Below are 22,630 nucleotides of genomic sequence, written 5' to 3'. Positions count from 1 at the left end.
CGCTGGTGCCAGCAGGCCCGTCGAGGTAGAAAGTGTGCCGCTCAAAATGCAAAAGTCAACAAGGCCGGCCTGACTGCAATCCTCTCGTACTCTCTGCTGCGTCTTTGACAATCCCCAGGTGAAGCGAGCAGGGTACGGAATCAGGCAGCAGCAGCGACGAGCTTGAAAAAATGCCGCCCCAGCGGGGCAAGCGGAAGGCCACCGAACCTCCCGCAATCCTCACCGCGTCATCGCAGCGGGAGGAAGTCGAGTCATGGCTGAAGGCATCGATCCCCCTCGACTTAGCTGACCAGGTCTGTCGCCAGCCCTCCCTCCCCCCCTCCCTTCCCTCCCTTTCATCTTTTGAGGATGCAAGTACTTGCTTCAGATCGCTGCACCGCGGTCGCAGGCCGCGCTTGCAGGCTGCCGCCATCTGCCGCCCGCCACCCGCGTCACAACACGCCGCCGCTTCCATCCGCGGCCCCTGCCCCTCCCTGCAGCTCATCATCGAGTGGAACGCCCGCGGGGAGCTGTTTGATGGGCAGACCCTGCTGGAAGCAGACGAGCAGCTTCTCATTGATACGGGGGCCTCCCGCACAGTGGCCAAGCGGATTCTGCTCAAAATTCGAGAGGTGGGTGGTGCCAGCTGGAGCCCGCCTGCATGCAGCACCCACTGAGCAGCAAGGAGGCAAGCAGGCAGGACAAGCCCAAACTCTTGATTGACTCTCTGTGTGCGCGCCTCTGCATCCTTGCTTGCAGATGCCGGCGTTCAGCAGCCCTGAGGAGCAGCAGGTGGAGCGGCAGGCCTCGGCAGCTGACGAGGTAGAGGACGAAGAGGCAGAGGAGGAGCAGCAGCAGGAGGAGGAGGACAAGGAGGATGGGGCAGCGCTGGAAGATCATGCCATGCCGCTGTCAGCTCCCCCCGCTGCCCGCCGCCGCTCGGGCAGGCGGCCCCAGCCAGAGGAGGAGCAGGAGGCTGGCGGCAGCCAGCCATGCATGCTCACTCGGCGCCAGCGCAAGCAGCTGGAGGCGGCGGCGGCGGCGCGGCAGCAGGATGGCGACACGCAGCAGCAGGAGGAGGCTGAAGAGCGGGCCCAGCAGCAGCGGCGCAGCAGGAAGGCACGCATCAGCTCGGTCGTGGTTGCGAGCCGCCCGTCGCAGCCTACTGCGCGGGTGGAGCCCCAGGTGCAGGTGTGCTTGCATGAGCTGCTGTCTCTGCTGCCTGCCTGCGTCATTGCAGAGCAGCCCTCGCACATCCACTGCTCTGGTGCTGCCCTTATGGCAGCTTCTTCTCCTGCCTGCCATCGGGTTGGCCCTCGGCACTGACAATACGGCGCTGCGTCCCCTGCAGGCTGCCCAGCAGGATGCTGGCGAGGCAGAGGAGGACCTGGGTGAGGAGGAGGAGGTGGTGGAGGAGGAGGTGGTAGAAGACTTGGGCCCGGAGGCGCGCAGGTGCGGCCCGGCAGCAGGCTACGCCCACTTGCGCCATCTCAAGTCCCACGCTGTTCGCACGCCCTGCTGCTGCGCAACTCAAATCACAGATCTCTGCCTGCCTGCCACCTATCTTGTCCTGCTCTCCTCACCTCCCTGGCCAATCTTCCCCTGCCTGGCCTGGCCTGCCCACCCGCCTGCCTGCCTCATTGCAGCGGCCAATACTCAATGGGTTGGGAGGGCCGCTGCCGGCAGGGCTTGGAGGAGATCCTGCGGGACTTCATGTCACTAGAGAAGGCAAGCCGGGGAGGGCCAACCCTGTTCAGCCCTGTGCGGCATGTGTTTGCGCATGTGTGTTGGCTGTATGGAGGCAGGGTGGGTGCCTGCATAGAGGTGTGATTCGATGCTGACGTTTGCCCGCCTGCTCGCCTGCCCGCTTGTCACTCATGCAGCTGACTGAACTGGTGGATTTCATCGCTGAGGACTGGGATGAGCAGGCCGCCAACTGCCTGGGCGACAAGAAGCAAAAGGATGGATACAAGTGGGGTCGCTGCCGCCGATGGCTGCCGCTGCTGGCTCATGTCTCGCAGCATTACAGCCGTTATTAGTAGCAGCTGGTTTCTAATCGCCGATGCTTGCTGCAGGCGGTGGGTGGAGTACAAACGCACCGATCCGATCGTGAAGAAGCTGATGCGCCTGCTCTTCACCGGCACCCTGGATGGCAAGCCCAATGCGGATGATGGTGAGGCCAGCGGCACGTAGGGCAAGGCCTGGCTGGGCGGTATGGTGTGCGGGCCTGCTGTCCACACCAGCTGCGCTGTCCTGTTCTCTGGTTCGCCCGCCCATGCGCTGGCCGGTGCCCCTCCCTGCTGCAGCCGGTGGCATGAGCAAGGATGGCCTTCGGGAGCTTCTGCAGACCGAGTACTGCCAGGAGGCGGTGGCGGCTTTTGTGGAGCAGCGTTTGCGCCTGCGCTACCAGGCACTTGCCGCGGCGCCGGCCTCGGGGCAGGCTTTTTTCTCTTTTCACTCCCCACAGCTCCCCGATTCATGTCGCCAGCCTCGCCCGGCCTCACATGTTGCCAGCTGCCGCTGCCTTGCAGAACCTGCCTGCCACCGAGGACCCCCACACCCTGCTGTGGGACTGCTGGAGCTTCCCCCAGGGCCCCGCTCTGCCCATTGAGCAGGTGGGGAGGCAGGGGAGACTGGCCGCTGGCGCAGTGCGGTTATGGGTGGGGGAAGTGCGGGAGCAGCAGCCTGGAGACCACAGCAGGACCCTTCTGTCCTCTTCCAAGCAGAACCTCCAAACCAGCCGTCCCCTCGCTCTCCTCGGCTTCTCACTGCCGCAGATCATGCTGGGCCGCCGCGCGCTGCGGTATGTGTCGCTGGGTGGGCAGGCAGCCGCCGAGCTGGAGCCGGGGCGGGACGGCGATGTGGGCTGGGCGCATGTGTGGAAGGCGCTGCAGGCTGGAGACCTGGTGCTGGAGAATCAGGTGGGCGGGGCATGGGTGACAGGGTAGGCGGGGTGGTGGGGGTGAACTGCCCCTGCTGCGTGTCTCGCCTGCACGTCAGCCAGGGCGCGTGCAGCCCAGCCCAACACACACGGCTGCGGTGCGCCATCAGCTCGCTGCCGCGCCTCTCGTCATTGGTTGCTCTGCTTGCGATGCGGTGTATGTTTGCTGGGTGCAGGCGCAGCACTGGCGGTGGCTGGAGGAGGTGGACAAGTACAGCGCCACCACCAAGTGCTCGGTGGGGGCCCACATCAACCGCCAGCCGGGCTGCCGCTCCCTGAAGCTGGTCCTGTACGTCACCTGGCCCAAGGACCGCCCCGGCGCCAACCTGGTGAACACGGTGTGGAAGCGCAGGACCGAGGGGATGGATTTCGACACCTGCGAGGTGGTGGTTGAGGAGGAGATGGTGGCTGTGGACCTGGCGCTGCTGCTGGGCCAGCTGGATCAGCACCATGGTACGCCTTTTGCCGAGCAGATGCACAGGTGGGGCGGCGCTGGCATGCGGTTGGCAGTGGCTCCCTGGGGTGGGCCACGCAAAACAATGCAGCCAGGCTTGGATGAGTGGCTCGCACCACCACTGCTGCTGCATCCACGCCCAACCACAACTCTTTCCCTCGTGGGCATTCTCTTGAGCGTACAGGCTGAAAGCAGCAGCGGCGGCGACTGACCTGGAGGTGGAGGCGCGAGGCCTCGACAGCGTGCTGCCGCCCGACGCACCTCTGGGCAAGGGGCAGGTGGGTGCAGGCTGTGCGGCACACTTTTTCGGGGCCGCTGCTGGTGCTACAGGGTGCCGGCTGCATTCAACTGTGCCTGCTCGTCTCCCTCACCACCATGCCTTCTTCTCCTACCTCTGGCCCTTTTGAGGCCTTCAAGTGTCTTCCTTGTTTTCTCCCGCACACAGTTCGACGGCATCGTCAAGCGACTGGTTGAGGCGGTGCAGCGGCCCGTCCCGCCAGAGGTCAAGCAGCTGTGCGGCAGCAGCTTCAAGCTACAGGTGCGCTGCCCTGTGCCTGCGGTTTGCGTGCTGCGTCCTGCTTCACATGGTCTGGTAAACGCAGAGTGCAAATGCAGCAATGCTGTGCGTGCACAGGCGGCACAATGCTGTGCCTCATCCCTGCTTGGCTTGTCACCCCCTCACCTGCCTGCAGCTGTCGGCATATCAGCAGCGGACCGTGGCCCACATGCTAGCTGAGGAGCAGGCGCCTGGCGGCTCCTCCCGCCACCTCTGGGTGCAGCTAAACCTGCCCAACCACCCTGGTGCGCATGCGCGGCTGCAGGAAGTGGGGACGCAGCGCACAGCATGCGGCTCGCAACGCTGCCTCGCTTTCCTTGGCCTGCCGCCGCCCCGCTTCTGGGCAGTTTGCCATGCGGTGCCTTGCGCCCACCGCCCGATCCTCACAGCTGCTGCGGCTTTGCTGCTGGTTCTGCAGAGGTCTTTGCCTTTATTTGCCCAATCACGGGCCAGATGCGCTTCACCACCAGCAAGATCGAGGCCCAGCAGTGGGTGCACGCCTGCGGCGGCACTGGCCTGGTGGCGCTTGAGGTGAGGCGGCGCCTTGCTGGTGCAACGGGCAGGCCTCTAGGCCATAGTTTCTGTGCTGGTCGTTGCTGCTACTCTGCTCCGCAGGTCAGACTGATTCAGAGGCAGCATCGGAAAGCTGATGGCAGCTTTTAACCACCTGCATCCCCTGCTTTGCCCTGCTTTGCCCTGCTCTGCCCTGCACAGGTGGGCATGGGCAAGACCGCCTGCGTGGTGGCCATCATCCAGCTGAACCCTCCGGCCGCCGGGTGGCGCAAGAACCGCGCCCACCAGACCCTGCGCTCCAACGACCACCTGTGTGAGCCTCCCAGTAACATGCTGGGCCGCCAGCTTCCCTGACCGCAGCACCAGGCTGTGCTGCCGTGCAGAAGTGCTGGAAGGTTGCCGCCAGATCCGCTGCTGGCTGTCACACCTGCCGGCTGATCCAGGCTGGCGGTGCTCGTCTTGCTGCCATGCGTGCAGCGGCCATCGTCAACAACATGCCCCACGGTGGCACGCTGATTGTGGTTCCCACATCCATTGTCAACCAGTGGTGAGGTAGCAAGCGGGGGTGGTTCGACGGGAAGTCACCATTGGAGCCTGCCCATTGTTGTAACACAGTTGTGCACCAACTGCTGTGGCTGGCCTGCAGGGAGGCCGAGTTCCGCAAGACCACAGCCCACCGCCTCACCCTCCTCAAGTGGGTGGGCGGCACCAAGGCGCAGCCGCTGGTGCACGACTGCAAGATGCTGGCCAGCTTCGATGTGGTGAGGCGCGGCTGCGGCGACCTGGCCCGGCTGGCTGGCAGCAGGGCAGGACATGTTTGCTGCTGGGGGGCAGCCCAGGAGCTACCCTGCACTTGAGGCCGAGCGTGCGCTGCGCCGTGGTGGCTCCTCACTTGCTGTTTTTGCCTGCAGGTGATCTGCGACATCAACACCCTCAAGCACTCCTCCAATCTGCAGACCATCCGGTGCGAATGATTTGCCCATCAGCTCTGTCGATGCACATTTTCTTGTGGCCTTGCCCTGCAGCTGGCTGCGGCAGCAATTCGCACAGCACAGCCTGTGCCATTGCTGCCCCACATTTTCTCTCCTGGCCGCCCCATCCCCCCTGCAGCAATGTTTTCTGGCACCGCATCGTGATTGACGAGGTGCAGCAGCAGAGCAGCCTGCTGGCCGATGGCGAGCTGATGGCCTGCCACCGCTGGGGCCTCTCTGGCACGCCCGACAACGACAACAACCGTGAGAAGCCGCCGTGGCGTGCCTGCAGCAGTCCATGCGGCACGTTCCGTCCACTGCCACTGCTCCTGGGCAGTAGCTGACAGGGCCTTGGCGACCGTGCTCAGGCTGCATGGGTGCCTGCTGCTCTCCAAGCTTCAAATCCCCAGCCCCCAACCCTCACTGGAAGTACTCGCTCCCCTTGCCGCTGCAGTGGACACGATGGCATCCCTCTGGTCTTTCCTCAAGCTGGCGCCCCACGCCCCTGTCTTCACACACTATCCCGGGGCGCTCACGCATGTGCTCAAGGTTGGTAGATGGTGACGTGCTCTCTCCGCCTGCCTGCCTTCCTGACGTTGTTCATGCGCAGCAAGCCGGCTCCGGCTGGGATATGATTGCCACCAGAAGAAACGCAGGCGCCCCCCACGTGTCCAGCTGGCGCCTGCTGATTCCGCCTGCCCCCTCCTGGCCTGCAGAACTCGATGGTGTTTTACAGCAAGGCGGGCAAGATTGATGGGCGGGTGAACCTGGAGCTGCCGCCCACCAAGGACAGGGTCATCACGTGTGAGTGCCTGAATGTTTCGCCCGCGCAGTGCGTGCTGAAGTCTGCAACCAGCAGGCACGGCGCAGGCGTAGGCGGCAGCAGCTGGGTTTTGGCGAGGAGTCATGAATGGCAGCCAGCCGGACACCCGTTGCCATTGCCCTTTGCTGCCCCTACCGACCGGCTCGCCTGCCTGCCGCCCTTGCTTGCAGGTGATCTGAGCGAGGAGGATGCGCGGTGGTACCGCCAGACGCAGCAGGACCAGGTCGACAAGTACTATCAGATCATGTGGAAGGCCAGGCTGGACCCCGAGCATGTGGAGGGTGCGCCACACACACCTGCCAAATGGCTGGCGGGCAGTAACGGCTTGTACCAGCGCTGCCTGTGGCATACCTCATTGATGCGCTGCTTGGCACCTGCTGGTGCCCCCGTTGACCCCTACCCTTCACCTCCCGCCGCCCCGTTGGCCCCCGTTGCTGCAGCCATGATGCAGGGCCCCGATTGGGAGGATCACAAGCTGGACCTGGGCAAGCACATGAACAAGCTGCGGGCGCTCGTGGGGCCACTACGCCAGGCGGCGTCATGTGAGTGTGTGCTGCGGGGGACCAGCCTTGGGCTGGGTCCAGGCTGGCGGCCAGGCCAGCACTACCACCAGAATCACCACCGCCACACGCGCATTTCTGCTGCAGGTGCCTACAAGCAGCCCACCGGGGAGCAGTACTACGATGCGGCCACTGGGCGGTACAAGAACGTGACCTACACCTTTGACAGCAAGGTGGGATGCAGTTGGAGGGGAGCGATGTGCGGTTGGGTAGAGCCGAGGCACCTTCATGGAATGCCGGATGGGCAAGCGGACTAGAAGCCATCAATCCTAACCAGAAGGCAGCCCCTCTGATCTGGCACTCTACTTTCGCAGGTGGAGAAAGTGCTGGATGTGCTGCGCGGCAAGGGCGCCTCGGAAAAGGTGGTGGTGTTCAGCGAGTACAAGGCGCTGCTGCAGGTGGGAGTCACAGCCGGCGTCAGCTGCTGGGATGCAGGCAAATAGGAGGGCCCCGCTCGCTTTGCTTGCCTGCTCGTTTGTTAGCTGCCTGCCCGCCTGCCTCGAGTCCCTTGCCGTGAGCCTCAGGAGGCTGCAGTGCACCTGCCTTGCGGCTGCAGGCGGTGAAGCGGCGGCTGCCGGAGCTGGGTCTGGACAGCCGGGACCTGCTGACCAACGCCAAGTCGGGTGAGCGGCAGCGCTGGGGTTCAAGCGGGGGCAGGCGGGGGCCAGGCAGTCGGAAAGGGCTGTGATGGGGGGAGGGCTGGCCGTTCCAGTCGGTGCCTGTTCATCTCCCAATCGCCGCCTGCACGGCCTGTGCCACCCTCATTGCCACATTCATCGTGCCAACGATGCGCTGCCTGGCTTGCGTGCCTGTGCCGCCCTGCCAGTAGAGAAGCGCGGCCAGGCGATTGCCGACTTCCAGCAGGCGCCCCCCACCCAAGTCTTCTTCCTCACCCACCGGTGAGCGGTGGCTGCATCAATGCCAGCTAAAAGTGCAGGCTTCGTTGTTTGCTTCCTCTGCCTGCCCATCAGCAGCGGACCACGTACTGCACGTCACGGCCGCCCCGACGTTGGTCGCCTGTCCTCTGCTGCCGCAGGACCGGTGGCGCGGGCGTGACGCTCACCGCCGGCACACATGTGGTGCTGTGCGAGCCCGTGCTGAACCCAGCCTTTGAGGAGCAGGCCATCGGGCGGTGCAACCGGCTGGGGCAGCAGCGCGCAGTCACGGTGACGCGCCTGATCATGAAGGGTGGGTGGGCTGCTGGCTGGGTGTGATGGGCAGCTGGCGGTCGGTGCATGTAGCGTGGGCGAGAGGCACGGCTGGTGTATGCGCATGCCTGTCCGCCACCCTGGTGGAAAAAGACGCGTGCTGACGTTCCGAGCCCACGGCGCCACCAACCTCTGTTCTCCATGCTGCAGGGACGATCGAGGAGAAGATTGTTGAGTACATGAAGCAGCGCGATGGCAGCACCGACGACGACCTGGAGGATGGTGCAGGTGTGGCGGTCGCCTGCAATCCAAGTCCGGTTCTGCTGCCTCTGGTCCATGACTGGGCAAACAGCTGTTGCTGCTCAAGTCAGGATGGGCTGCTAGCTCCAATCGTGTACAACTTGGGTGTGCTCGGCCGTGCCCACCTGCGCTGCTTGCAGCCCCGGTGGACCGCAGCAGCAAGCTGACAATCGAGGACCTGCACTGGCTGGTGTATGACACAGAGGCGGTGGGGGAGACGGGCAGCAGCTGATGCTCGGCAGGGACTGATGTACCGGACTGATTATCGACGTGACTGATCAAATGACGCACTGGTGGTACTGTTGACCGCGGCGGCGCTATCCATGGCTGCTCCTGACTGCCAAGACGGGCTGCAGCAGCCCGAGTGACGGCGCTTGTACGTGTACAGGACTACAACGAATGATGCATATGGCTGCCTCTGGTAGCGATTCATCTGAGCTCTCTCAATTGCTCGAGCTTTTGCTGACGCCTGGTGGCGGCGGCACACCCTGGGACGCATACATTTCCCTGGCAAGATTTGTCTTGTGAATTGCAACGATCAGAACAGATAATGGGGCGAATATGGGGTGCCAGCAACCTTGGACACGTCAGCAGATGCTCTAGATTGGCAGTCCTGCAACACAGTGCGCATTCCCCACGCGGCAGCCATGCTGCGCAGGGCGGTGTGCTCGAGGCTGGCAGCCGCCAGGCTGCTGCTGTGCCCGGCGGCGGCGGGCGTGCCCAGTGGGCTTGCTCCCCTGCAGGCTTTGGAAGCCGCAGCGGTGCCAGTTCTGCTCACAAACGCCTTCCACAGCGATGTGGCCTTTGGGTGGGCGTCCAGAGAGCAGCGGGCGGACGCCGCCGCCGACGCCGCCAGCGCCCTGGCGTCTGCCGGCGACACCGCAGCCGTCAGCTCTGCTGCTGCCACCACGGGCGGAGAGCGGCTGGAGAAGGGAGGGATGGCTCCTGTTGATTTCCAGGAGCTGTCAGAGGAGGAGTTTGGAACGGTGGGGGGGCCTGTGCCGTGCCGCCGTTGACTGTGTCGCAACATCTGTGGCAACCCACAGATGCCGTGGTGCAGGTGGCTGACCTGTACCTTGGGGGCCTGTGGACTCGCATTGAGCGGGGCCTGCGAGAGGCGGAGGGCGAGGTGCGGCCCCTTAGCATTGGCCCTGAGGCAGCAGAGCAGTCAGCTGCCAGTGGCCAGTTGGGCCAGCGCTTGCGTGCCTGGGGCTGGGTTGGCTCCTCCTCGCCCTCACCCTGCACTCCATCAGCCGTCCTCCCTCTCCCCCCCTCACCCGTGTGCAATTTTTTCATGGCATGTTTCAGGAGTTTGATTATGAAGTCAAGCCGGAGCGCGGTGCCATGCACGTGCTGCTGCCATACGACGGCCAGCTGGTGATCAGGTGCGCCAGAGCAATGTATGACAGAAGTTACGCACTCACAACTTCTCTCCTGGTAGCAGCCTAGCAGATACTTGCTCCGTGCGCCCATTGCCCCGCAGGAAGGATCCTCAGCGCCGCATGCTGGTGGTGGAGAGCAACCTGTTTGAGCCGTTTGAGGACAAGGACTTCCAGGAGTTCAGGCGCGTAGGGCAGATGCAGGCATGGGAGCAGCCAGCATCTGCCGCAGGCGGGCAGCGTTTGTGGGAATGCGGCTGTGTGTGCCTGCCAGGAACCTCCAGCGATTTTCACAGATGACGCAGAGCGCATTCACAGCTTGCCACTCAGAATGGAATTGGTATACTTTATACTCCACCATGCCATGTCACCGGCGGTGACCGCCGCATGGGTGTGCCATGCGTGCAGGCCCATGGGTGAGAACAGCTGGGCGAACGAGGACGGGCAGAGCCTGTCGGAGTTTGTGAGCGCGGCGATGAGCAAGTACCTGAGGGCGCAGGTGCAGGTGTGAGGCGGAAAGGAAGAAAGAAGCGGCGGTAATGCACGCGCCCCGGCCAGCCACAGCTGAACGCTGCGGCCCCAAGCCAAACTGACAAGATTACACTAGCGGATTCTCCCGCCCTCGGCGCCTGCGCCCTCTCTGATCATGTGCCCTGTGCCGCACCTGCATGCTGTTCCACCCTCCAAAGTCGCCAAACTGCCTTCTGTTGCAATACAACAATGAGAGCCACATGTCAGTATAGATGATGCAGGAGAAGGGATTGGGATGCAGGAGAAGGGAGTGGGATGCGGAGAAGGGAGTGGGAATGTCTCAGCAGGCTGTCAATGCGTACAGCAGCCAGAAGCAGAGCCCGCCGTCAAAACAATTCAACAACGGGTTTGAGCAGCCCAGCGCGAGCTACAACTCGGGCCTCAGTCTTCCATGGCCATTGCTTCGCCTGGCAGCAGCTCCGGCGGCAGCACGACAGCCGCTGCTACAGCCAGCGGCCCCGCATGTGCCGGCGCCGGCGCTGCCGCAGCCTGAGGCGCCATGGCCTCGCGCAGCGCCACGACCGGGTCGCTGTAGTGGGTGCCTCTGAATTGGAAAGCAATCAGCTGCAGGTGGGTGGCGCCCGCCAGCGCGGCAGGGTATCCGGCGGCGAAGCGGTTGTGAGAGAGGTCCAGAGTCTTGAGGCTTCGCAGGTACGGCCCGCCAGGCAGCGTCTGCATCACACAGAAGGCCGCAGGGAGGATGCAGGGGCCGGACGAAACTAGGTCAAAATGCGGGCAGCGTTGCTGGGCGTGTGAAGTGGTGGGCATCAAGGGCAATGATTTTGCTGGGTGTGAAAAGTGGTGGGCCAGCAATGCCTTCACTTCATAAAACGTGCCTTGGCAGCGCTCGACCAACCCAAGGATAGGCGAGGCCCTCCTTCTAGGCCTGCTCACCTGCAGCTGGTTGATGTTCAGCCTGAGGAGCTCCAGGCGGCTCAGGCCGCACACAACTGGCGGCAGCACGGTGAGCTCGGTGTTGGTAAGGGTCAGGTGCCTGAGCTGCCTGCAGTCCACCGGGAGGAGCACAGGCCGGGCGCCATCTCAACACTCCCATGCGCTGCATGGTGCTGCTGCCAGAAGGCGTGCTGCGCATGGCAGCACCGACAGCTGTCGCTTCCATGCCAGCGAAGGTCAAGCCACTCACGTGAGCTGGCTAAACTCCCGAGGCAGGTCGGCAGCAGCCGAGCCCCACAGATTGCCGCCCAGGTTGAGCCCCTGCAGGGATGTCAGCTCCCCAACCACCGCCGGTGCCCCCGCCTCAAATCCATTGTACTGGAGCTCCAACAGCGTCAGCGCCGTCAGCTGCATCAGAGGCAGATTAGGGGGGTGCATTGGAAGGGCTGGGCGGGGTGGGCGCGCCAGATGGTACTCAAACGGTGGCGGCTGGGAGGCCGCACAGCCATCGGCAGGCATGCAGGGCCAGTGCGCCCCTGGCAGACCTGGGTCAGCTCTTGCGGCAGCGCGTCAAGCTGCGCGCCCAGCCGGTTGCGCCCCAGCAGCAGCTCACGCAGCGACCCCAGCTTTCCAATTGAAGGCGGGATGCGCTCCAGGCCGAGGTTGATGAGGTGCAGCTCCTCCATCTGGAAGCAGCAGTAGCGAAGAGGGCGATGGAGAGGGTGAGAGTAATACGGAGGAAGGGAGGTAGGGAGCAGGACAGCAAATAGCAGCCACGCCAGGCGGCCGCTTTGTGAGAGGTGGAGGTCAGCGGGCTCGCTGCCACCGCTGAACAGCTGCCCGCGCCTGCCGCAGCGCCTTAGCACACCTGGCGCCCCCACTCTGCGATGCTGTCGGGCAGCACGCAGGTGGCGCCGTGGATGGGTCCATACGGCGCCTCCAGGTGCAGCGTCCGCAGGCGGCGCAGCCGCGTCAGGCGGCCGGGGAAGGGGCCCCTGAAGACGCTGTGCTGGCCGCGGCGGCGCAGCAGGCAGATCGACAGCGCTTCCAGCTGCGGCAGGCTGTCTGCCAGAGCGTCCAGCTCGGCAGTATCTACAGGGCCTGACGTGTGCAGGCACAGGCGGCGCAACGCCGTGAGGCAGCCCAGGCTGGCCACCGTGCCTGGCGCCAGGGTGATGGAGCTGCGCCCCAGCTCGAGCGTGTGCAGCCCCACGGGCGGCGACAGGGCCGACCAGACGGCAGCCAGGGCGGCATGCCGCCCCGCCTGCCCCAGCGGCAGCAGCAGGTACCGAAGGTTGGTGAGGCGCAGGGTGCGCATGCCGGCCGCACGCGGCGCGACCCAGGCGGCCAGCCGCGCCCAGAAGAGGTGGGCGTCTGCAGCATCCTCCAGCGGCGGGTCTTGGAGGAGGCCGTCCACACTCAGCTGGCGCCAGCAGGCGCCGGGTGACGCCAGCGCCGCCGCAAAGCCCCTGCACACCAGGGGTGCCGTGGCCCGCCTGCAGCAACAGGGGTGGGGGAAGGGAGCTCCATGGGCTCGCTTTGGAAGCAGTGAGGTGTGGCGTTTGATTGGTGGCCGCTGCTGTGGCTGCAGCCGCGGCCGAAGGCGGTGTTACCGAAGGCCGCCGCCAGCGGCCGCCACCGCGCTGCCTCCCAACCCTTCCGGCGTGCGGCAGTGGGCAAAGGCAGCTTGCATTCAGCGTTTGCAGGACTCACAGCTCGTGCTGCTCTACGTTTGCGAGTATCGCTTGAAGAAGGTCGACACTCGCAAGCACGGCGCTCAACGGCTCGTACATGGTGCAGGCCGCTCCGCGGGAGCGCCTGGCACGATTGCAGGCGCTGAAACCGGGTAGGCACTCATTTGACCACATGGCGACGGCGCCAGCGGGACGGCGCTCCAGCATCCAAACACATGGCTGTGCCACCTTCATTTCGCGAGAAATGTTTTGAAAGTGGGACACGAAAGTAAGTGAAAGAATAATCATGCACAGCCGCCACGCGTCACGCCGCTGGCAGCGCCGCCGCGGCTGCCGGCACCGCCGCCCGCTCAGACTCGGGCAGCACGGTCCAGTGGGGCGAGCACGTGGCCCGCAGCCAGCCAAAGTCGTTGACCTGGCGCCACATGGCGGCACCATCCTCTGCCAGCCCCTGCTCCTCAAGGTCCCGCTGCGCTCCTGGGTAGGCGGGCGCGTACGGCGCAAAGCGCAGCCCCGCCGAGTGCTCGATGATGGGGTGGCTGCGCACCCGCAGGTAGAAATCTGTGGCGGCGGCGGAGTGGATGCGCACCTGGCGCGCCGCAATCATCAACGTGCTGTCGCTGGCGCCTGTGGGGCGGGCGAGGCACAGGGGCACACCAGCAAAGCCCATGCAAGGCCGCACGGGTCAGCAGCCTGTGGCACCAGGCGAGTCGTGGCGTGCCGCCACGGCTGCCGCAAGGCCAGCTGAGGCGAGCCCGCTTACCTTCCACAAAGCAGGCGCCCGCCACGGGTCCCGTATAGACCCTGCAGCGCCGCAGGCCGTGCAGGAACAGGGCTGCCAGCGGGGCTAGCAGGTAGATGGTGCACTCTTCAAGGTCTGACAGCGTGAACTCCTTGCCGGCCGCATCCTCACGGCTCAGTATCAGCACCTGGCCCCGAAGGCCGCTGATGGTGCTGCCCTGGGAATTGCCGCTGTCGGGCCCGCTGATAGCAGCGCCTTGCTGCTGCCCTGCAGACTGCTGCTCTGCAGGCAGCTGCATGTCCTGCTGTGGCTGGCTGCTGGCGGGCGGGCCTGTTGCCAGCGCCCCGTTGCTGCTGGTAGTGTCGCTGCTGGCAGCGTCGCCTTCCGGCTCCTTTGGCGCTGCTGCCTTGCGGTTGAACGCAAACCGCTTGCGGGGCTGCAGGGCAGCTGCTGCCGCCTCCTGCTGCTCCCGCAACGCGGCCAGGGCCAGCGTGGCCTGGCGCAGGTCGTAGGCTGGGAGGAAGTATGTGGCATCGGCCACTGCCTGCGGGGCGACAAGAGGTCCAGGCACATTGATGGCTGGCTTATGCCCTCCCACCGATGCCAAGCAATGCCAGATTCATCTACTCATGCACCCCCCCACCCACCCCACGCACCTTCTCCAAATCCGCAATCTGCTTAGCAAGGGCCGTCAGCTCTGCCGTGCCGCTGCCGGGCTCCCCTGCAGCCGCCGCTGACAGCGCTGCCTCGAGCTGCTGCCGCCGCTCGGCAAACTCCTCCAAGAAAGCGTCTACGGACTCCCGAGGATCGGCGGTGACCTCCAGCTCCTCTAGGCGCCTGGCAGTTGTGGCGGTGCGCTGCTCCTCTCGCTCTGCCAGCCGCCCAAGCACGCGCTCGCGCTCCGAGCCCGCCGCCGCTGCCGCCACCGGGGCATCCAGCACCTCGATGACGCAAGCCTGCTGCTGCTGCTCCCGCTTCACCATGGGGACCAGCGGGCCTGCTCAGACTGGAGAGAGCTGCCAGAGGGAGGCGGCCGGAGATCAGTTGACTTGCGGCAAGCACTGCGGCCCTGGCAGCGCCGCCGGACGCTGCAGCAGTGACCTGAAGCCTACACCAATGCCCAATTGCTTTGTGGCGATGCATGCGGGGTCTGGAAAGATTGCCCGCCCTGCCCACATGGAAGCGCGCACTTGTCTCGCCTCTCCCGCCCTCTCGAGATTCCTGCAGGCTTGCCACGTTCTGTATTCGCAGTGGCAGACCTCGGCTGGCACCCGTGGACCCCGCATCTACGCCATCTGCAACCCCAGCTCACTCCCACGGTCTTGATTCCGTGAGATCTGCTGCCCACAGGCTACCAAGGTGCGCCCTGGCCTTGATGGCGCTCCACGCCCCGCTCCGCCACATGCAGGCCAAATGACGCAACTCCCGCCCGGCGGCCGCCTGCCTGACGCCGTTCTCCGCCTCGCTCATCCTCCTCAATTCCGGGGCCCGCCTGTCCTTGCTGCAGCGCTGATGAACAGCAGCGCGATGTCCAAGCAGGGGCCCAAGGTCACAGACCTGTTTCGGCAGTCAAAATCTCGAATCCCCGCGACCCGCGGCAAGAAGGCAGAGCCGTCAGCAGCTGCAGTTGCGCCACCGCAGGCAGCAGCAGCAGCACCGCCGGCAGACGCCGAGCAGGATGCAGCCGACGAGGCAACGCTGCGCCAGTTCGATCTGGACAGCCGCTTTGGGCCCTGCTCTGGCATCACGCGGCTAGAGCGCTGGGAGCGGGCAGTTGAGCTGGGGCTGGACCCACCGGCAGAGGTGCCGCAGCTGGTGCGGCGCCACGGGACCAATAGCCTGTTCAACAAAGACCTGTTCAGCGAGGAGAAGCCCTTCTGAGTGCCTTGCTGATGCTTACACAACCGCACTTCTGAAAAGCGGCGGCACCGGCATGTCCCTTCTGTCAAACATAATCGGCCTTGATTGTCGCCTGCGTTTACCAACCTCCTCTACTACACCTTGCCCTTGTAACCAATCTTGTAACAAACAGAAGCTGGCAGCTCACCACCGCACCGGCAAGCCTAAAGCTGGGCACCTACTGTGCAGCGTCGTCGTTACCAGCTGCCAGCTGCTGCACCAGCCCGCGATGCGTGTTCATCACCTCTTCCATCGGAGCCTGCAGCGCTACCGGCCCCCGCTCCTGCGACTGCTCCTGCGCCGGCGCACTGTCTGCTGCTGCAGAGGGAGCTCCCTCGGGGCACTCCTCCAGCAGCAGTGCGCAGCTTGTGGCCAACGCCTCTGCCGCAGAAGCAAGCTCTTCTGGGTCTTGAGGCGGGTAGGTGGCCGCTGCAGGTGCAGGGGACCAGCGCGACGGCGCAGTGCTGGGACAGCTGCTGGACAGAGCAGCACAGAGCGGGGCGGTGGAGGGCAGTTGCGGGCCTCCTCGCAGTTGCTGCCCTGTGATGGGCAGCGGCTCGGCATGATGAGCTGCCTTGATGGGCTGCCGCGCACCTGAGAGGTCATCGCACAGCGGGCTCAGCGTCTTGACATGATACAGCATCGACTCCCACCCCTCCACCGCCTCCTCGCCCAACCCCTCCCTGCATGACAGACAGGGATAGGGGAAGTCGAGGAGATGAGGACCCAGTCGCCTGAAAAGGGCAACAGATGGTGCAGCCACCATGCCGGCAGCAGCTGCCCGGCGCTCTCGACATGCAGGCCACCGGCGGGCTGTGGCAGGCCACGGCCCGCCCATCCCTGGACGCACCTCTCCGCCAGCAGCTGCCTCACCACCGCCCTGACCAGGCCCACAGTGGCTGCCAGCATAGCGCGCACGTGCCGCGCCACCGCCACCTGCTCCGCGCCAAACGCCTCCTCCTCAAACCCGAAGCCCGCATCAGAGTCGGCATCATCTTCTGCTGCTGCTGCCGCAGTGCCGTTCTGCTGCTCGGCGCTGGCGCTGCCGTTGGCTGCACCTGCCTCTTCCTCCGCTTCGGCCGCCTGCACTGCCTCGCTCAGCTCCTTCTGCGCATCTGCCAGCTGCTTCAGGACCTGCAGCATGCATAGCATATTTATGAGATGAGTGCCCAGCATGGTGCAAGCCATTGGGCCTCAGCACGGCAGCAGGGCTGGCAGGGCTGGCCGACCTGGCCCCAAAGCACGCAGACAACTACCAACAAATGCCGGTAGCCATACACACACAGGAACAGAAGATGCGCACCCACCCGCGTGATGGCGCGGCCAATGGCTGTGCGGTTGTTAAGCGGCGCCTTGCCGGCAGCTTCCAGCATCTCCAGGCAGAAGCCAGACAGCACCATGAGCTGAGGGCCGCGCAAGCCGCCAACCACCGCGCCCCTGCGGCAAGCCAGGCATCAGAGAGTGGGCCGACAGACAGGGCTCGCCTTCCATGTCCCATGCCGGCACATGAGCAGCCGAGCCATGCCGCTAACTGGGCAAGCAGGCAGGCAGGAGGCACGCCATTTGGGCACCTGATGAGCGCCGCGCAGGCCTCGACAACCGACGTGGCGGTCTGATGCAGGCTCTGGCGCAGCGTGGGCCCGCCGGCGGCGGCGGCGATGGATGTGTAGAGCATGCACAGCGTGCAGACGGCTTGCTGGAAGCCCCCCAGCAGGGCTGTAGCCTCCTCCACTGTGGGCGAGCTGCCCTGCTGCTGCTGGTTGTACACCAGGCCCAGCTTGGCAACCTCCATGCGGAGCAGGTGAGTAGCCGACTGCACCTGCTGCCGCGACGGCGCCGGGCAGGAGGCGTCGCAGGCATCCTTGAGCGAAGCCAACGCAGCCTGCATGGTGGTGCATGCATCCTCTGCCGCCTGCTGCACCGTGGCGCTTGCACCGCTCATGGCTCGCGGAATGGAACGGTGATAGGCTGAGCTCGAGGGTCACTGCTGCTGCGGGGCCGGCTGCGCTGCCTTCGGGCCCGGCTTGCCCTTGCTGCAGGCCCGCTGGAAGGCGGTAATCTCCTCCAAGCACTGCAGGCAGAGGGGGCAGAGCTGGTTGAATGCTGTGCAAATGGCAGACGAGCGACAAGCAGCGGCAGCGGAGGTAGGTGCAGGCGGCGGCCGCGCTCGGCCGGTGGGCAACCGGCACCTTCTGCCGGTCTCCCTTGTTCTCCTTCAGGCACTTCTGGAGCGCAGCCACGTCACAGGGGGACAGCTGCTGCAGGGTCTCCGCCTGCAGCAGAGTGAAGGTTTGCACTCGGCACAGTGGCGTGTGCTCGGGGCAGATGCCAAGTTCTCTGACATCTCAGCATTCCCTGCTGCTGCAGGCACGCGCCAGACTCACTTGGATGTCACTGGCCATGCCGAGTTGAACGATGGCAGCTGCTGTTGGGTGGCAAAGGCATCCAGCAGCTTTTGTCGAGGGTTGCTCCGTGGTGGTTGCAATCCGAGAGGTCGGGGCCCCGCCGTACTGTCCAGGTACTGCTGCCAGGTCGGGAAAAGCACAGGAATGCGTGGTTGCGCGAATGTAGATCCTCCCGCGTACCCTCTTCTTCCTGGTTGCTTCCTCTGCTGCTTCCTCACTACCTGGAGATGGCCATGGCGCACGCCAGCCGAGTCCAGGCCGCAGAAGCGTTTGTGAAGCAGAAGCTGGCCAATCACGACTCATCACACGACTGGTGGCACATCCACCGCGTCCGAAACATGACTGTGCGGTTGTCGGATCATTTGTCGGTGGGTCGGTGGGTGGCGGTTGTCGGTTCAGTTGTCGGTGGGTGGCGTGCGGATGCAGGCAAATTGCTGCCCGTTGCTATGCATAGCTATGCACCCATTCATGACCACATTATTCATGACCACACGCCGCCGCCTTGATGGTCACATGCCGCCGCCACCCGTTGTTGGACACACGCCGCCGCCTTCATCACCCGTTTGCAGGTCGCCGAGCAGCAGCTAGCCGAGCTCGCTGCTCTTTGCCATGATGTCGCAGATCATAAGTACAGGTGCGCGTTCCCTTGTGGGATCAAAGCAGCCTGTTCCTGGGAGGCTCCCGTGGCGTTCAAGCATCCTGTGTCCCCCGGCTGTGAATGCAGCGCAGATCCCGAGGCGGACCGCGCCGCCCTGCAGCGCTTCCTGGGTGAGCTGGCTCTGAGCGCAGAGGAGCAGGAGCTGATCATGTATGTGGTGGACAACCTGGGATTTAAAGAGGAGCTGGGCAGGAGGGACGGAGGGGCAGACGGCGCAGCCAGTAGCAGCGGCAGCAGAGGCGCCGACAAGGGCTGCGGAGGCGATGCCATGCAGCAAGACTCGCAGCAGCGTGTGCTAGCGGTGGTGCAGGATGCAGACAGACTGGATGCGATTGGCGCCATCGGCATCGCTCGCTGTCTGACATTTGGCGGCAGGTGAGAAACCGGCTTGGGAGCAGGGCGGATCCCTGCCAGCTGGGGCGTCGCATCCACGCCTGCATTGGACAGCCGGAAACCACCCTGCCAAGTTTCCATGCATGGCCCTGCAGGTTCAACCGCGTGCTGCACGACCCTGCGGTGCTGCCACGGGAGGCCTTGACGCAGCAGCAGTACGTCGACAAGACGGCGCAGCAGACCACGATGACCCATTTCGCGGAAAAGCTGTTCAAGCTAAAGGTGCTGCCATGTCTAGACAGAGGCGCATTGGCATGACTGGGAGACTGCAGGCGTGCGCAGGACAAGACTGCCTCAGACTGCCAGGCTGGCGCTCCCTGTGCAGGACTTGATGCGAACGGCAGCGGGGCGGGAGATGGCGGAGGGGCGGCACGCCTTCATGCAGGAGTTTGTCGACCGCTTCCACGAGGAGTGGCAGGCAGCGGCATAGCTGCGCTGCCTCGGCATGATGAACTGCCGGCAGTACTGGCTGGGCACCGCAGCAGTACCGTCGCCATGTGGCGCTGCCTGCTGTTCTTCAATCGTACCGCTCATCTGGCTTGACACATTAACGCATGGTGCTACCTCATGGCGCGAGTTGCGCTTTGAAGCGCCTGCCGCATGCGTTGAACCCTGCTGAGCTAGTCTGTAACTGCACTTGTTTGCTGGCGAAAGACAGATTACATCAGCCACGGACAGGGATATGGAAACAGTAGAGTACAGAGTGGCAAAGCAGTCGATGGAACAGGCGCAGCTCCCCCTGCAGATGCAAAGCTCAGGCAGCTACGCGATGGCCTCGCCGCTGTGGTCCCGCAGCTCTGCTGCAAAGTATTCTGGCGCACTGATATCGTGCGCCCCCCCGAACCAGTCTAGCAGTCGGGCGGTCGCAATGTGCAGCTCGTAGCTGCAGGTGAAGGGCAGGACAGGGTGTGCCCCAAAGGGTCAGCATCAACAGCCCCAATCAGCGCTGCAAGCACCATCACAAGCACGATGGCATCACACTCACATGTGGAACGCGTGGCCCGCTGGCCACCCGCGCATGTCGGGATGCCGTGAGAACAGCAGCCGCTCCGCCTCCTCCACCTGCCCGGCCGGCACACGCTCCAGGCTGCCTGACAGGCTCAGCTTGGCGCAGGTGGGGTCCTCGGGATCTACTCCGCTGCACGACCCCTCCAGCTGCGCTTCGCATATCGTCAGGCTGGCATTGCTGTTGTATGCCAGGTCCTGCGCGGTGGCATCCATGGTCGTCAGGTAGAACAGCAGGCGCCCCGTGGGCTGGCACCTGGGCCCGTCGCCAAAGGACAGCGCATTGCCGAATGGCGTGCCACCGAGGTGGCGGCTGATCGTTGAGACGGTTCCCCACTCCAACTGGTGAACCAGCCAGCGGGCCATCTTGGCATAATCCGTGTACTGCGGCCTGCAGGGAGAGCGGAAAACAACAGAGAACAAGAAGTCGGGCCAAGTTGAGCGGCAGTGCCCCACCGCCTCCAGTGCCAAAGCTTGGTTCCCAAGCAGGGTCTTAGACCTCCGGCACGATTGCATCCTTCCACATCCGCATTGTTCCTGACCTGGGGAGCTCGGGGCAGGCGAGCCGCTGCTGGAGGGGCCAGGGAGCTGCGCACACCCCAGCAAGGAGCGCCCCTACCGCCAGCAGCACTGTCAGAGTCCTCAGCACTCCCCCCATGGCCCCCTGCGATGATCCAATCCTGCGTGCGACGCTGGATTTGTGAGTTTGCCCTGCGCGAGGTACAGCGGCGCAGGTACTCATGGCTTCGAGCGTCAAACTGGCGCTTCGCAACCCTGCACCACATTCTGTGCACCCTGGCATCACTAAGAGAGTGGCAACCGCACCATTGTTTGCCCGCTCCCTGCATCTCCCTCTGTATGCACTCCCTGGCGGGGCGGGCAGAGTAATTCAGCGGCCGCAGCAGTCGGAGATGAACAAGACCAAAGTTTTCAAGCTAGCCAAGGGGTTCAGAGGGCGAGCAAAGAACTGCATACGGATAGCCCGGGAGAGGGTGGAGAAGAGCTTGCAGTATGCCTTTAGAGACCGCAGGACCAAGGTGGGCTGGATGGTGCTGGTTGGCTGTTGCCCCAGCCTCGGGGCATGGCGCCGCCGCCGCCGCCGCCGCCGCCACCGCCGCCACCGCCTCATGCTGATTCCATGCTATCGGTCAACCATGCCGCTGTGCAGAAGCGGGACATGCGGTCCCTGTGGATCACGCGCATCACTGCAGGCAGCCGCCAGTACGGGGTGAGCCGCTACCCCAGCCGCACCTCGCCGCTGCGTTGCCTGTTGTCCCGCCCGCATTGCCACCACCATCGCCCACATCAATGCCCTTCTGACCGCACCGCACCGCCCACCTGGCCGCTGGCGGCAGGTCAAGTACTCTGAGCTGATCCACGGCCTGAAGCAGGAGAACATCCAGATCAACCGCAAGATGCTGTCTGAGCTGGCGATGAACGAGCCGTACAGCTTCAAGGCCCTGGTGGACCAAGTGCGCTTCATGCGCGGCAGCAGCAGCAGCAGCAGCAGCAGCAGCAGCAGCCAGGAAGCGCCAAAGGTGGCGGCTTCAGCCACAGCGGCGCCAAAGTAGGAGCGCAACGCTCGCCTCTCCCCTTAGCTGTGCTGTTTTCCGGCAAATGCCTGCACACTGTCCGCTCTACTCTGCTTGTGCTGCAATTCTCTCCTGCTTAGGCTCGAACTGACCATGCATTCTGCTGCTGATGCGGCGGTGCACACACCAGGTAACCTGATCTCACCCCAAGCATAAGGGGCTGAATGAGGTGCACTTACAGCACTGTATCATGCCATGCCGATACACCAGTGGCAGGTTTGGGGTAGCGTGCGGAGCAGAGATGTTGGGTACAGAGGGATGGGGTAGGGAGCAGCGGAAGAGCAGAGGATAAGAGCAACAACAACGCAGGCAGGAGGGGCGCAAGCAGTCTCAAAATGTACACGGCAGGGGCATCAACAGAGTAGGGAATCATGGGTTGGGAGGGCAGAGGCACACGCCAGGCAGCGGGGCAAGCCAGCAGAGCCTCAGAAGGGATGGACCCAGTTTTGGCGACAAAAGGCATGCCGCCTCACGGCGGGCTGAGGTTGGTGCGGTGCGCCGCGATTCCGCCGCTCAGAAGGGACACAGCAGACATTGCTGCCTTCTGCGCCGCGGTCAGCTGCTGCTGGTGCGCTTGCTGTGCGGCGGCGGGCGCCACAGGCAGGCGCCGCATCGGCACGCCGCCGTTGGCTGCACCCTGCTGGTAGCCGCCGCGGGCCTGCTCGGGGCTGCTCTCCGCGGCCTGCAGCATCTGCTTGAACGACCAGCGGCCGCTCTGGTTGACCCGGCCCAGCAGCTCCGCCGGCAGGCCCTCCAGCGTCGTCTGCGCCGACCGAAGCGCGCGCAGCGCCTGCACAGCCAGGGCACAGCAACGCCGGTTGCAGGCAGGCATGTCAGTCCCAGCAGCGTCTCAGGCCACGCTGCTGTGCCTTTGCAGGCAGGACCACTAGCACGGCTGCATGCCGCTGCCCCATCTTCATCATCTTCATTGCTTTTCACCCTCCTGCCTGCCCTGCTGCCCACCTGCACTCACTCACAGCTCACCGCACTTGGCGGCAATTCCCTTGCCGCCCGCCCACCCGCTGCCTGCGCCCCAACCTGCGCCCCACCTCCTGGCACTGGCTGCGCTTGGCGGCGATGTCCTGCCGCTCCTCCATGATCGCCTCAAACAGCTCCTCGCGGTACAGCTTGCGGATGAGGTGCTGCTGCAGGCCGCGCTGCACGCTGTTCACCATGAAGTGCATCAGCGCCTG

At 64.6% G+C, this 22,630-nt stretch overlaps 10 protein-coding genes across 10 annotated transcripts in view; 4 read left to right on the top strand and 6 right to left on the bottom strand.

Annotated features, from left to right (window-relative positions):
• Positions 1–170: 170 nt before the first annotated feature.
• CHLNCDRAFT_136932 (hypothetical protein) lies at positions 171–10,135 on the top strand (the record flags this gene model as incomplete). Its single annotated transcript, XM_005845329.1, has 36 exons — positions 171–293; positions 480–611; positions 739–1,170; positions 1,331–1,431; positions 1,626–1,740; positions 1,863–1,951; positions 2,055–2,152; positions 2,286–2,359; positions 2,511–2,594; positions 2,757–2,900; positions 3,097–3,401; positions 3,559–3,652; positions 3,820–3,912; positions 4,067–4,175; positions 4,349–4,461; positions 4,645–4,756; positions 4,921–4,990; positions 5,090–5,204; positions 5,355–5,407; positions 5,554–5,678; positions 5,869–5,963; positions 6,131–6,218; positions 6,408–6,518; positions 6,678–6,779; positions 6,885–6,970; positions 7,112–7,195; positions 7,354–7,420; positions 7,624–7,696; positions 7,834–7,985; positions 8,156–8,233; positions 8,386–8,453; positions 8,989–9,231; positions 9,306–9,374; positions 9,554–9,630; positions 9,729–9,803; positions 10,033–10,135. The coding sequence occupies 36 exons, from the start codon at positions 171–173 to the stop codon at positions 10,133–10,135; spliced, it is 4,152 nt and encodes a 1,383-aa protein (XP_005845391.1).
• A 401-nt stretch (positions 10,136–10,536) lies between these two features.
• On the bottom strand, positions 10,537–12,842 carry CHLNCDRAFT_136931 (hypothetical protein; the record flags this gene model as incomplete). The annotated part of the gene is made up of 6 exons (XM_005845196.1): positions 10,537–10,827; positions 11,050–11,158; positions 11,300–11,457; positions 11,595–11,735; positions 11,918–12,545; positions 12,763–12,842. The coding sequence occupies 6 exons, from the start codon at positions 12,840–12,842 to the stop codon at positions 10,537–10,539; spliced, it is 1,407 nt and encodes a 468-aa protein (XP_005845258.1).
• Positions 12,843–13,047: 205 nt separating this feature from the next.
• On the bottom strand, positions 13,048–14,468 carry CHLNCDRAFT_136930 (hypothetical protein; the record flags this gene model as incomplete). The annotated part of the gene is made up of 3 exons (XM_005845195.1): positions 13,048–13,370; positions 13,507–14,029; positions 14,142–14,468. 3 exons carry the CDS (start codon positions 14,466–14,468, stop codon positions 13,048–13,050), a joined length of 1,173 nt encoding a protein of 390 aa, XP_005845257.1.
• A 691-nt stretch (positions 14,469–15,159) lies between these two features.
• CHLNCDRAFT_15250 (hypothetical protein) lies at positions 15,160–15,345 on the top strand (the record flags this gene model as incomplete). The annotated part of the gene is made up of 1 exon (XM_005845328.1): positions 15,160–15,345. A coding segment is annotated over one exon (186 nt), but the record flags the coding sequence as incomplete, so codon positions are not given.
• Positions 15,346–15,562: 217 nt separating this feature from the next.
• Positions 15,563–17,326, bottom strand: CHLNCDRAFT_136928 (hypothetical protein; the record flags this gene model as incomplete). The annotated part of the gene is made up of 5 exons (XM_005845194.1): positions 15,563–15,813; positions 15,979–16,067; positions 16,235–16,518; positions 16,692–16,821; positions 16,956–17,326. 5 exons carry the CDS (start codon positions 17,324–17,326, stop codon positions 15,563–15,565), a joined length of 1,125 nt encoding a protein of 374 aa, XP_005845256.1.
• Positions 17,327–17,365: 39 nt separating this feature from the next.
• Positions 17,366–17,786, bottom strand: CHLNCDRAFT_136927 (hypothetical protein; the record flags this gene model as incomplete). Its single annotated transcript, XM_005845193.1, has 3 exons — positions 17,366–17,455; positions 17,574–17,657; positions 17,769–17,786. The coding sequence occupies 3 exons, from the start codon at positions 17,784–17,786 to the stop codon at positions 17,366–17,368; spliced, it is 192 nt and encodes a 63-aa protein (XP_005845255.1).
• Positions 17,787–18,022: 236 nt separating this feature from the next.
• Positions 18,023–19,270, top strand: CHLNCDRAFT_25996 (hypothetical protein; the record flags this gene model as incomplete). Its single annotated transcript, XM_005845327.1, has 6 exons — positions 18,023–18,169; positions 18,359–18,423; positions 18,514–18,668; positions 18,726–18,822; positions 18,936–19,062; positions 19,166–19,270. 6 exons carry the CDS (start codon positions 18,023–18,025, stop codon positions 19,268–19,270), a joined length of 696 nt encoding a protein of 231 aa, XP_005845389.1.
• Positions 19,271–19,602: 332 nt separating this feature from the next.
• Positions 19,603–20,503, bottom strand: CHLNCDRAFT_136925 (hypothetical protein; the record flags this gene model as incomplete). Its single annotated transcript, XM_005845192.1, has 3 exons — positions 19,603–19,723; positions 19,826–20,236; positions 20,388–20,503. The coding sequence occupies 3 exons, from the start codon at positions 20,501–20,503 to the stop codon at positions 19,603–19,605; spliced, it is 648 nt and encodes a 215-aa protein (XP_005845254.1).
• A 253-nt stretch (positions 20,504–20,756) lies between these two features.
• CHLNCDRAFT_25913 (hypothetical protein) lies at positions 20,757–21,416 on the top strand (the record flags this gene model as incomplete). Its single annotated transcript, XM_005845326.1, has 3 exons — positions 20,757–20,882; positions 21,014–21,073; positions 21,201–21,416. The coding sequence occupies 3 exons, from the start codon at positions 20,757–20,759 to the stop codon at positions 21,414–21,416; spliced, it is 402 nt and encodes a 133-aa protein (XP_005845388.1).
• Positions 21,417–21,906: 490 nt separating this feature from the next.
• CHLNCDRAFT_136923 (hypothetical protein) overlaps positions 21,907–22,630 on the bottom strand; it is a gene marked incomplete at both ends in the record, with an annotated part of 5,397 nt that continues 4,673 nt past the window's right edge. The window contains 2 exons of the mRNA XM_005845191.1: positions 21,907–22,227; positions 22,487–22,627. Coding sequence (XP_005845253.1) covers positions 21,907–22,227; positions 22,487–22,627 — 462 coding nt within the window. The remainder of the gene's footprint in view (positions 22,228–22,486; positions 22,628–22,630) is intronic.

Source organism: Chlorella variabilis (genome assembly GCF_000147415.1).
Source record: "Chlorella variabilis unplaced genomic scaffold CHLNCscaffold_18, whole genome shotgun sequence".
Lineage (NCBI taxonomy): Eukaryota > Viridiplantae > Chlorophyta > Trebouxiophyceae > Chlorellales > Chlorellaceae > Chlorella > Chlorella variabilis.
The sequence above is the reverse complement of the archived record's forward strand: the minus strand, read 5'-3'. Positions and strand labels throughout refer to the sequence as shown.